General features: G+C 43.1%; 1 protein-coding gene across 1 annotated transcript in view; it reads left to right on the forward strand.

Annotated features, from left to right (window-relative positions):
• LOC118328957 (neurabin-2-like) overlaps window positions 1-13,838 on the forward strand; it is a gene marked incomplete in the record, with an annotated part of 18,800 nt that overhangs the window by 1,032 nt on the left and 3,930 nt on the right. The window contains 5 exon segments of the mRNA XM_035662897.1: window positions 1-736; window positions 9,447-9,579; window positions 11,325-11,445; window positions 11,721-11,825; window positions 13,531-13,663. Of these exon segments, the coding sequence (XP_035518790.1) occupies window positions 1-736; window positions 9,447-9,579; window positions 11,325-11,445; window positions 11,721-11,825; window positions 13,531-13,663 (1,228 nt within the window).

Consider the following 13,838-nt stretch of genomic DNA (forward strand, 5'->3'; position numbering starts at 1 on the left):
AGCTGAGCTCCGGAACAACCTCCACCGCCTCTCATCTACCCCACCGCTCCCTTCCCGGGGGGTCAGCGCCAAGGTGGGTGTGTTGAACTCCAAAATAATCACAAAGAGGGTTTGTGCCTTTGCAGCAGGCAACCAGGAGGAAGAGCTCAGCAATCAGAATGGCCAAGAGGGGCCCCCAAGGAGCCTCAGGGGAAGGGTGACTCCCCCGTCTGAAAGCATTAATGGGGGCCGAAGCGTTGGCCAAAGTGGCCCAACTACTGAACGTTTCGGTACTGCAGGGGAGCCGAAGGAGCAGAGAGAAAAGACTGTTTCAGATGCAGGTGTTGAAGCGAAAGCTGAAGTGAGACCTGAGCAGTACTCCGGGGCCCAGGAGCCGGGCAGCTCATCACTGCAGGGCCACATCCGCATCTCCGTGGAGAATGGAGACACCGCTGCAGAGAAGCAGAGCTCTCCGAAGGGGGGTGAGGCGCTCAGGCAGGAGGGGGAGATGGCGAAGGATGCCGAGGAGGAGGAAGACAGGACGCTGAGAGACGACCAGTCGGGACGTGACTCTGTGGATATCAGTACCTATAGCGCGGTGGGGGAAGACTTCGGAGGAAGCCAGGTGGACGAGGAGGAAGAGGAAGTGGATGACCGCTACGAGCCCGAGTCCAGCTGTGTGGAGATTGTCGGGCTACCTGTGGAGGAGGACCCGCCCCCTTCCAGGAAGATCCGCTTCAGCACAGAGCCCATCAAGGTGAGGAATATTCAGTGGGAAAGCACGTAGAATGAATCTGAATCACTGAGGATCTCTCAGACTGTACCCTCTGTGTCTGTTTAATCAGGCTGAGTTGCAGATTTCTGATTTGTACTCTTTTGTGTTTCATTCTTTTCGTCCTGTGTGTTGAGAGGCTTGTTAAACTTGACCTTACAGCTTATCATCTGTGGTACAGTCTTAGCCAGCACCGCTGTCAGCTGTTTTAATGAACTCACTCAGCTCCTGCCGGTGTCAGAACGATGCTGACATTTTGATTTTATCCTGCTTCAACACGGGGCTTTGCACACAACTAACACCCTCCCTCCCCAGTAGCCAGCTGCTAATGGATGCTCCTGCATTCCTACTGTGCAGCTGACATGGGCCCCAAAAGAGCTGCGATGTAGATTCCTATCTGTAATGCAGTGGGAGCCGCTTCTGTAAATAATTGCTGTGGGAGAAGGAACAAAGAGGCCCGGATAATGAGTCCTGTTTTTAGAGAAGTGGATACTCCGCCGTGACCAATGTCAGATCAGTGGACAGTGTATTGGGGAAGAATGGAGTTTTTTTTTTTTGGGTGAGTGTGAAAAAGAGGGAGGAAGTGAGAAAAGAGAGTGTGTGAACTCCTCTTGGACCAGTGAGATGAAAAGAGGAGGAGGAGGAGGAGGTAGAGTTGATTCAGAGTGTCTCTCTGTGTCTGGGGGTGGTGTAATAAATCTGGAGAGGAGCATCAGATTCTCTCCCGCTCAGTCTCGCTGCTCTGCTCTGCCTTGAGGTCTGAGGCGTACAGAGGCTCTGCGAGCTGAAGCGGGCCCTGACTCTGTACATCACACACATTCCCTCGCGCAGAAAGCCACTTCAGTGACTAAGGGCTCCTGTCCCATATCGTGACCAGTCAAGTCGAAAGTTACTCTTGCTGTCTTCCCATGGCTGCACATCGGCCCGTTAGTCACTAGAGCTTGATATTTCAGTACTTGAGAGTTTAAAAACAAATCAGATGGTGACAAATAGGCAGATATTCCTTAACATAAACACCCTCATATTTGGCTATAAAATAGTTCTGACAAAGATGTGAACTGAGAACTGCAAGATAATTTAGAGCTAAACAGTTTATTTTGGTTAGACATTTTGGTAAATATGCCAAGCTACAGTCAACAGCCGGTTAGCTTAGTTTAGCTTGGATCAGAACTTGGTATTTAAAATGAGCTGTTATTTAATAATGTTTCAATACTCTTGATTTGATATTGTTTAGTTCTGATTGGTGCAGAGCAATATGTGACATCACATTTCCCCAGCAGAGCCCGCCTCCAACCAGAGAGACTAGCACAGGTAAAACAGAAATACCTCATGTGGAGTGAAGATTCTTTTTAATATTGTGTTGATGATGTAGATGTTTGATGACCTTTTAACAGTAAATGTGACAGTATGAAAGTTTTAGTGAAAATTAAAGGGGTGGCAGTATGGAGAAATGTTTTGATAAGCGGTTACCTGACTTGTTTTGTATCTCAGCTTTGCAAACGAGGAAGGAAATGCATTGATTGCTTTTATCAGGCCTCAGGGATACACACAATGTGTTTTGGGAAGAGACGTTACTCCACGGGAACCCTTAAATAATACCTCTGCTGTCTGTAAAGCTCGTATATACAGCTCTGTCTGTGTGTGTGCATGTGCTGATGCTAACAGATCTGTGGTGAGCCAACGGTGGGCCCTTATATCCTCGCAACCTGGACTGAAGCGAACTGTCTCGGCCATGCTGAGAATGAATTCCTTGTAAACTATGCCTGAGCTTAGTATGTCCATCATGCAATTGTAATGCAGGAAGAAGAAGACAAAACCAGACGTCTGTCCCATTATTTTATCCTCGTGAGATCAAAGATGGATCGGGGGAGGAAGCTTCATGTATGGCGTGATAAAGAAGTCATAACTCATAGGCTTTGATAGGAAAAAAAAGGCCGAATTTAGTTGTGACCCTGCAGCCGTCATCGGACAATAACCTCCTACTGTGGCCTTTCACACTGTATCAGTGTGGCCTTTGTTATGGAGATTGATGCAGGGGTGGATGAGAGTGGAGGGGGTGGGGGGTGTGAGGTCAAATGGGAGGGGCGTTATTATGCAGCTCAAATGTCATGCAACTCTATAACTGCGTGCCTCTTAAGTCACAGTGTCAGTTGGTTTCTCTTCCAAACAGGAAGTGCCCATTTTAGTGCATATTTCCCCTCTCTGCTTACAGTTCAGCTGTTGGCCACAATTAAGTCTTGTTGTGGCGATGGCGGTTGGACGTCTGGGCGCGTGTCTCTCTTTGTCCCCGTTTCACACTAAGCAATCCTCTCTCTCTCTCTCTCTGTCTCTCTGTCTGTCTGTCTTCTCAAACTGGCAAAAATAGCAGTTCTGCTTCGGGTAGAGTTCACACTAGAGCCTTTGTTTGCTCCTCCTGACACTCCTTCTCTCGCTCCTTCTTTTTTCCCTTTCGCTCTTTGTCACCAGTCTCCTACTGTTAGTAAAAATAGCAGCATTGTTATCGTCGCAGACTTGCCTCGCTTTTCAGGGCCGCCTCCTTGTCGAACACAGGAAGCCGCCGCTCATGTCTTATTTATTTTTTCTAGCGTGTTTGTTTTGGCTTCAGTTTATATCACTCGGTATCACTACTGTAGTTCACGATGTAGCCTCCTGGCATGTTGTGATTTTTAATTATTTAAGCTATTGTCGAAGGAAAGATTTTTAAAAGAAGATACTGTGCCACTGGATATGCTCTGTGTTCCCTCTAAACCAGAAATAATCAGATTTATTTTTCATGCACCAGAATCACCTTGTGCACTCATCACCTAGCCTACTCTTACACTTTTAATCCCCCCCCATCACCACACACACACACACACACACTTTATCGTGGGTTTCTGCTGCCTACGCAACTCTGAACAACAGTCCTGCCAGGCTGCTCAAAGAACACCTATGATTTTCTTTCGCACTGTATCATTAACGCAAACAGTGACTGTTCCTATATTGTAATAAACTGAGGGTGTTGAATTTTGACAGACATAGAAGGAGGGATTGCATTTTTAAGGTTGCGACCACAAATTACAAAATATAGAATGTCCAAAATGCAACCTTTGGTGGTTTGTGTTCACCGCTCAGGTCAGCCAATGAGGGATTGCCCAGGGAGAGGTAATGCATCACTACATGTCAAGTTATCCTCAAACTGTCTATTACTTAGACTCAGCGGTCCTGCAGTATTTCATACAGTGCATTACTCACAGCCAGGAGGGGTGGGAGACCAGACAGATTATCGGCAAGGTCACTCTGCCCCACTTCTTAGTCCTGCAGTGCTGGTGGTGGTGGTGGGTTGCAAGCATTTACGTGATGTGCCCACTCGCTCAGGTTACTGCGACAAGCCGTGTTATGCAATGTCTCGCTCATGATGTCTGAGTGCTGTTTTGTCCTGTCCATCATCTTGTCAAGCTTAAAAAAAACCCAACGGTGACGCTGGTTATAGTCATCTGTGAGGCAGCATCTGTACTGTAGTGAAGATTAAGGTCTTACTGGTACTTTTTATCCATCCCTAAGGGAGGAATTATAGGATGATGTTACTTATGTTTTCATTACTGGCAACAAATCTAATTAAACAAATGACCAAAGTCAACAATGTGTTAGTCCAACTCTCAAGACTACCTAATCTGTGGCAGTCCCAAATGCCCATTTTTTTCCTACTGAAGATGTGAATCTCTAAAAAAACATGTCACCAAAAAATATACTTTCATTGTTAAAATGGCTAAATAATTTCTTGAAACAGCTGGGCAATGTATTTGGTAGCAAGCATTTCTCAAGCTCGAGAAACAAAACATCACCAGAGAAAGACGTAGATAGTAAATTAAAAAAACTATGCTAAATAAAATAAATGAACAAGCAATGAGAAAATCAATATAGCATATGTAAATATACAGTGTTAAGCATTAAATATAAAATGTACAAAATGCAGTAAATAAAACACTTTAGTATGGTAGTATGGGGACTCATAATAAATATATAACCAATTTACCACCATTTTATATATATATATATATATATATATATATAATGTAAAGAATATTAATATGAATAACAACATAAATATACATACAGTTATATATGCAATTTACTAGATGTATCATATAATTCCACATGCTGTGCCATTCGGTCCTTTGTCCCTGACCTTATTCTCATGCTGCCGTGTCTCTCTCAGCGCTAAGCCTAAACATGACTGCTGACCAAAGAGTGGCCTTGCCAAAACAGACAGGCTCTGGTGCCATGCAACCGTTACTATGACGAACTCACCATATCCATTTTGTTGGCCGAGGGAGAGTGGTCCAGGATGATGGCAGCCAGGACCACATCCTTATTTTCTGTCTGTGTGTTGCACATCTGGGATCTGGATTAACCCCCAATTTTTAGGAGGATTAAGAAGCAATTAGCTGCCACTTCTGGACATGTGGAAAGCAATTAATGGTGGTGTCATTAAACAGCTTATTTTGGTCTGCATATGCTTAATTTTAACAGTGTAAAAAAGACAAGTGTTTTTACCCTAAGAATAGTGGATTAATTGCAGCATACATACACATAACAGCGAGGCACCCAAAGACCAGATCAATTATTATGCATCATAATCACCTTACTTCACTTTGAAGGCATTTAAGGTAGAAATGGAGAATTGCAGTGAAGCCCACATTCCCAAAAGCAGTAATAATAGCTAGAATAGTATGAGTAATAAAAAAGATGGAAAGTTGGGTGCTACAGAATGTGGAGAGACAGAGTGGAAACACGATGTTTCTGTTGTGTAAAAGCAGCCTCCACACATCCTATTGGCGGAATCCAAAATTAGATCTGTTTTTGGAGAGTCCAGAGGGAAAGAAACACAGCAGTTGACCTGCTGCTGTGGGCAGTGGGAGGAGGGGGAAAGGGGTACTGACTCGCTAGTTAAACCACCACAGTGTTACCCAATCACGTTGTAGCCAGAGGGCCATCAAGATGGAACCACACTGCAAGAGACCAGAGGCCTCCAGAGCAGCTCTATCATTTAACCATCCCTCTGTCACGACAACTGCATTGTAAAATGGTAGTTGTCACTTACTGGCTATTTTAATACCCTTTACAGTCTCAAGTGGGTGCTCTTTAGAGACACAAACACAATCTGTTTGCTGGTCATGACTGTAGCTAGCTGCCCACAGAGCTTTTGTAGGACATCCCAGGCGGCTGGTAGCAGAGGGAGGGAGGAAGGGAGTTTCCTGGCCATCTGTTAGTTCCTCTGACCTACTATCTGCCACAACTGGAACAGCGTCCTTCTCCAGTCCTGCCCACCCCCCACCCCCCTGCCTTTAATCCCAATGTTTGTCTTCCAAAGATAGCCACCTCACCGTTCGAGGAGTTCATCTACTACTCTACATACTTGTGAGGTTGGGGTTGAGAGGTTGCATCATGCGGAATCCCATTAGTCTGACACATAAGGAAGGAGAAAATCTTCCTCTGGGAAGCGAAAGTGTTAAGTTAAGTCATAAAGGGTTAGATTGTAGCCTGGCCTGCATCATGCACTTGCCCAAGGCTGGAGGTCACGACACACATCTGATCATGGCCCTATTTTTTTTTTCCCCAGTGCCACGTTAACTGCTGCTGAAACTCTCTGATCTTCTGTAGCGTCGTGGGCGTAAAACGAGGGCACCACAAGCTACCAGCTGTGGGCTCTTGATCTTTAAACTTTAAAAGAGTGAAGCAGTGCCACGTGAGAGAGACACAGTAGGCATGCAGGCTTGGAGTGCACTGTTGTTGTTTTATGCTCCGTTACTTAGGATGCAAACAGTGTATTTTGTGTGTCTGTAATCCACATTCTGCTAATCCCTCTAAATACGTAGGTAACCTAAATCAAAAGCCATTAGACTTCAGTGCTGCTCCCATGCTGTCTGTCATCTGCACTAGGGTTGGATTCAATTTGATTCACTTAATTATATTGGGTAAACTAAAACTGCAGTTCAAGTTATATCAGTCCTGCTTCAACTAATTGACTAATGACAAATTGACAATGTCAAAAACAGTGTAAAACGTTTCGTTTTCATAAATGACTAATAAACGGATATCAAAATTCTTGTCAGTTAAAGGAATAGTTCCACATTTTAGAATGTCAGAAACCTGCATGGCTGCAAAGAACAGAAAGAGTTACCTACAGAAACTCAAGTAGCAGAAAATCCAAGCAGACATGTTATCACAGGACTTACACTCGCAGACCTTTAGGCAGCGCAAAACACCACAGAATGGATCAGCTATGACTAAACTGTCAGTTATGACTTTTAAAGGATTCGTTAAATGTTTTCGGAAATACTCTTTATGCTAAGCTAAGCTAACTGGCTGCTAGCGGTAGACATGAGAGTGGTATCCATTTCCTCATCTTTAGAAAACTAGTTAGTGCATTTTCCAAAATTGCTAGTCCTTTAATTTCCTGTCTGTGAATGAATCAATTAATTGACTAATCGTTTCAGCACTTTCTTAATTTCATTTCAAAGAATAGATTGACCCCAGCCAAACTGTAAAGCAGTGTGTAATTTTTATACGTCAGCCTCGTCACCACTTGTGTGACATACAGTGATGGCAGGGATGTGGCTCAAGGCCATAAAGTTTTAAACCCCATTCTTGCGGGTTAGGGAGGCTTAAGAGTAGAAGCACAAGCTTGTACACTGTTCAATGATGCATCAAAATACAATGAAACTGAATAAATCTGAGAGTGGAGGGGCTGGTTACATTTCAAAAGGGCTGTCAAAACTGACAGGCTCTTTACTGTGGGGTTGCCAGGGAGACGGGGCCCATATGACTGAAGGGTAGCACTGAATCCATAAGATGCTACTTTGAAACACAGATGGACAAACTAAACATCAGAGGAAGAAGGGCGAGATGCACCGAATAAAAGTAAACAAAGGCTCGAGAATAAAGTGTTAAAATGTTGCTGCAGAGGGATTGTAGAGAGACAAGCTGAGAAATGCAATCAAATAAATGAAAGAATGTGTGAAAGGAGAAGGTCCAGCACTGCATTAGTGTGGCTAGCGGAGCATGCAAGGTGGTGCATGCATAATCACCTTGGAAGACTGAAAGTGAGGCTTTTAAAGATTCAGCTTACCCTCTCTCTCTCTCTCACTCTCTGTGTGTGTGTGTGTGTGTGTGTGTGTGAGAGAGAGCAGCAGCTGCAGAAGGCCTCCATTAGCATGCTGGAGGTGGTTATGTAAACTGTCATGCTGGTAGACCAGAGTGAATGTAGGAAGCTGGACCCTGAAACAGAGGCCTCTGTCTTCATGAGAGCAATTTCAGTGGTTGTGATTGATTTCACCCTCCCCAGTGTGTTTAATGCACATTACCGCTGTGAAATGATCGGAGGCCTCGAGGAAACGCTGCGGCTGTCTCAGTTGAAATAGTCGATACTTTTGAATTGCATTATGTCCATGTTAACAGCGGCGGTCAGTTATTATCAAACCGTGTGTCCAGCTTGTCTGTCTCAGCCGCATAAATCTCAGCCTCTGACCGCTGCAGTCATTTTTTGTAATCTGTCATATTTTGAGCATTTCTAAGTACACAATACACAGCCATTCTTTTGTGATGAGAATTGAACTGAACTTAATGGTAGAAATTAAAAGTTAAATTGAGTTCAGTAACTTCTTTATCGAATCCGTTTTTCCATTTGTATGACCATGTAAGGGATTAAACTGAAACACAGAATTTAATACATGAATAAAAAACAGTGCAGTGTAGTTTGCTAGTTCCATATGAATAAATGTGCATTTTGCCACTCTCTTTCACCTGTTGATATACGTATACACACACACGCACACACACGCACACACAGGTGATTCAGCATTGACTAGCTCCCCATGGGTGCAACGTGTGTTTTCTGTTTTCAGTAGCAGTTATATTTGGAGTAAATGCAAAAAGATCTGGGTAGAATAACGAAAGCGATAAGCCACCGTGTGTGCAAAGAACAGAAAGGGTTTATCTACAGAAACTCAAACGTCAAGTACAAGTGCAAAAACACCAAAGAGAGGATCAGTTATCAATAAACAGGGGACTTATTTAAAGGAGTAGTTAGGTAGTTTAGGAATTATGCTTAGCTGTTTTCTCTCTGTTTTGTCTTTATGCTAAGCTAAACTAACTGGCTGCTGGCAGTAGCTTCATACTTACCATACAGACATGTTTTTAGTATTTAAGTTTAATCATATTCAGTAAATTCTTTATTTATTGCGTTATTTTCATGCCCCAGCCTCATCATCACTTAAACCGATGCCACTGTCATGTCTGTATGCTGACTATGAAGCTACAGCCAGGATATGGTAAGCTTAGCTTAGCACAAAGGCTGGAAACAGTTAGCCTGGCTCTGTGCAAACATAAAACCACAAATTGTTGCTTTCAAACCCAGGTTTTTGAAGGATGAAACACGATTTAAAGTGTTAATTAATGACATTTAGAGAGGCTGATGTTTTAACCTTTGAACAGAGCTCAGGAAGTTGTCCCCTAGTGGTAACTTCATATTTAACGCACACATATGAGAGTGGTATTTGATCGTCCCATCTAATTTTCTGCAAGAAGGAGAATAAATGTCTTTCCCAAAATGTTGATTTATTCCTTATAAGAAACCTAAAAATTCACAGTCTTGGACAAAAGGTTTAAACGTGTGATTCTCAGTCTGATCCAGTGTCTCTGGCTCCTCCCACAGGTGTTTGCCACCTACCCCAACGAGGACTATGACAGGCGTAATGAAGACGTGGACCCCATGGCAGCGTCTGCTGAGTACGAGCTGGAGAAGAGGGTGGAGAGGCTGGACCTGTTCCCTGTGGAGCTGGAGAAAGGTACTGAACATTATAAAGTTACCCACAAAGCCAGATGTCTTCTCCCAGGGCTCATGTGTACAGCATGTGTCCAAATTCCACCTGTACAAAGCTGCGTTCACAAATAATGTGGTTAGTTTGAGTACTAGAATTTTGACATTCATAAAAAGGTATTTGAAAATTAATTTTGGTACGTGCAATTACGTTCCACTTGACGTTTCCATTCACCCGCTCTATCTATCTCTGAAGTCAAATGAGAAAAAAACCCCACATTTCATTATTACTTATGTAAAAAGACTTTCACTGTTCACCAACTGCCTTCTGCCAACCATCCTGTTACCCGCAAGGCAAAGAAAGTGCAACCTTCCATCTCTCCCCAGTGAGCCACACTTCCAACATCCCTTCAACATTATGGTGCATTAATATATTTATAGCAGACTATATATAGAGTTGTGTACAGGGCAGGTTACACGGGATACCATATGTGACCATGTTCTATGTAAATGATGTGCTGCTGTGAATACTGTCAGCATTAATTGAATCAGGATAAAATGGAGGCTGTGGTTATTGGTCCAAAAGAGAGAATTGTTTTAACCATTTGAAGTCTATGTAAAGGTCGGACCTTTTCTCTTCCCTCGAAATACAAAGGAGCTTGTGTATACCTTTATTACAACTATAAATAAATTACAGCAATATACAGAATGCTGCTGTCAGTAATAAAAAAAGTGCAAAGAAAGGAGCTTACATCAGTCCATATCCTTGTATAGTCTCCATGTAGTCTAAGGATTAGACTAAGATCCTACTACTACTTTAGAAATCTTGTCATGGACTTGCCTCTGACTGTGTGGTTGATATGCTGCAGGATGTGCTGCATGCCCCTGTTAGACCCCCTCATATCCACAGACTCTCTGCTGCTCACTGTACCAAAAAAATCAGACAAAGACCTGCGGTGAAGCTAACCCTCTGCAGTTTTAGATCCAACCTCTGGAACAGATTCTTTCACTGGATCTGGGGACAGCGATGTCAAGCCTAAAAACTCTTCCTTTTTAAAAAAAACTATGTACACGTCTGCTTAATTAAAATTGTAATTTAACATTTAACATTCTTCAGTCTTTCTGCATTTCAAAATAATATATTGCTTAAATTAAGCATTTAAAAGCAAAGTGAAAGTTACTAGAGAAAGTCAACAGAGAAACATACAGAGAGAGAGACAAACAGAGAGAGAGGATGCGGGCCGGTGTGTGAGTGTGAGACACACGGACCAGAGTAGGTGTGTGCGTGGCAAAGTGTGGAAAAGGTTACTGAAGAGAAAAGCAAGGTGATTAAAGTAGTTAGAGTTAAGTATTGAAATAAGTAATATATTATAAATAAGTACATTTATCAAATATTTTCAATAGCTTAATACCCGGTCACAGTCCTGCCGCACTTAAACTGTCGTCCTCATACACCAACAAAGGCAGGAAAAAGACAACTTCTAGCAAGAAAACATGAATGCTAACAATGCTATGTTTACACTTTTCAAAACAAATGCCTTTGTAAATGTTTAATGAAGAAGGAAATACATTTTCAGACACACACAATGTGCTTTGGTGAGTAACCTTGAATGAAAACAAAGCTTTGAAAAAGAAAACTCAGGGCACCTTTAATTTGAATCTCATCTGTGTTAAAGGAAAAGAGGAAGATAAGAGAAGTTCACCTCTCTGAAAGTATTCACCCACCACAAATTATTATTTTATTATATTATACAGTTCCCCACTCCCTTTCAGATGGCGATGGCCTGGGCATCAGTATCATCGGGATGGGTGCAGGGGCTGACATGGGTCTGGAAAAGCTGGGTATCTTTGTAAAGACGGTCACAGATGGAGGAGCAGCACACAGGGATGGCAGGTATGTTAATTGAAACTGAAAAGGCCTTCGCTTTGTAAACTACATGTCAACCTGAGGTCAACTTAGTAGTTGTAGTTTTATTTCCAGGAACGGATGCTTCACGGTCCCACTTGTCTTTCTGGTTCTTGGCAACTGTATATAGGTCTTGCTGCCAAGAACGAGGACTCATAAAAGGAGTATGGCTCGTGTGGGCTTCAGTATAAAGATGATGAACAGAGGCCACAGTTGAGCTATTACTGTAAACCCTTAACGTCTCTCCTGACTGCCTCCTCTAGGATCCAGGTGAATGATCTGATTGTGGAGGTGGACGGGACCAGTTTGGTGGGAGTCACCCAGAACTTTGCTGCCTCCGTACTCAGGAACACCTCAGGAACTGTCAAGTAAGAGTTACTTTGGATAGTCACGGTTTTATTGCAATTGCTTTGATGCACATTAATCAACACAAATGATCTTGATGAACATTTTTAGTCACAACAGCGGAAAGTGGCTTTAGCGATGGAAATGTTGGTCCACCACTATGGTCTCGACAGAAATATCTCAACAACTTTTGGATAGATTGTCATGAAATGTTGTAGAGACATTCATGTCCTCCTCGGGATAAGTTATTACACTTCTTACATCATCTAACACTATTATCAGGTCAAAATACTTTTATCTGCTATGATTTATCGCTAAATACGTGCAAAACTTAAACATTCCCATGAACCTCAGTAAAAAGTAAAAACCTCAGCAGATGCTAGCATGCTACATGCTAAACTAAGATAGTAAACATTACCTGTTAAACATCAGCATGTTAGCCTTGTCATTGTGACCCAGTTAGCTCGCTGATGATGTTAGCATTAATCTCTGCTGTGCCCTTAGTTAAATGGGCATTTATTTTTATGGCTGCCATTGTGTAGTTCCCTTGGGCTTGCTATATGTGTTTTGTTACACTTTGTTGCCACAGCTCGCTATGACATCCAGCATTCTTACTCGGAGAGATGGCTTCCTCTTGATATATACCCACAGCCAGTCATACACGCAGGACTGACTTATACCACATCCTGCCCATTCAGCTCACCAGACTGTAGATTCATATCTCAAGTCTCACAGGGTCATGATTATACCCCTCTGTATTGAAAAGCTCCTTTTTGAGACATCCTGAATATGGTCCAAAGAATCCACACTAGAGCCACAGAAAACACGGTTATCAGTAACAAATACACTTGGCATCAAAAGTATCATTTTGAAATGCCAGAGGGCTATTTGTAGCCCAGCTCTTTGGTGTTTTGGGAGCTGACTGTTCCTTATGTGCTCCTTTTGTCATCTAAGCTCATTTATAATTCAGGGTTTAGTGGTCAGCACTGTGGGGTAATTGTTAGTGTTGTGTGACTTGTGAAGACCAGAGACCTCCATAGATAGCTCATACATTATGGCTCTGCTGCAGGGAGGCGCTAGAGCTCAGGCCTATTCATAAAAAAACGTCAGGCAGACGAATAGACGGGGGCAGGAAGTGTGTTTGTGAACATTTAATTACCCGTTAGTGCGTCAGAAATTGAAAGGCTGCAGTGGCTGGCTTAATAAGCGTCTGTGGCTTCATCATGATATACTGTATTGTTTCCTGTTTACTGTGTACACGTTGGCTTTCATTGGACAGAGATTTGTGAGCCTCAATCAGGAAATATATAGCTGTTATAATGAACTGTACAATGAGCTAAAGCAGAGGCTGAGCTGAGGGGTTTGATTTTAATCATAGAAGAGGCCAACTCCATAGAGAGTGCCTTTGTTCAGCTCTAAACAGGAAGCCATTTTCTGTCATCAGAGAGCCAGCACATTCCTTACTACATTAATACATTACAATATACCATCTGAAGAGTACTCCATTATATATGAAAAACACTTCTTGGTCCTTGTGGAGCCAGTGTTCATTCTCCTCACTGGTCAGGAGAAAAAAAAGAAAAGAAAAGACCATCATGCATTGTTTAGCATGCATATACAGTATCATACCATATCGGATATTTGAGCTTACGTAGCTACTTTGAACATGTTTTGGGTTTAGCGCTTTCAATCCTAACTGAGCTGGACTGCCCATTGTCAAAATTCCAGGTTCATGATCGGGCGAGAGAAGCCGGGTGAACAGAGCGAAGTGGCCCAGCTCATCCAGCAGACCCTGGAGCAGGAACGCTGGCAGAGGGAGATGATGGAGCAGCGCTACAACCAGTACATGGACGAACAAGAGGTTAGAATTCATGCGTCAGGGCTCAGGGTGTACTGGTGTAGGATCCACTGTGAACTGACAAAACTGCTTGGTTTGTCATTCTTGAATCAGGGGTGGTGCAACGTCTGCACATGCACAGTGCAGAGGTGAGGGTGCAATGCTTACTAATCCTTACTAACCCCCCCCCCCCCCCCCC

Source organism: Morone saxatilis, unplaced genomic scaffold, assembly GCF_004916995.1.
Source record: "Morone saxatilis isolate NCDOM2014 unplaced genomic scaffold, NCSU_SB_2.0 Contig1, whole genome shotgun sequence".
Lineage (NCBI taxonomy): Eukaryota > Metazoa > Chordata > Actinopteri > Moronidae > Morone > Morone saxatilis.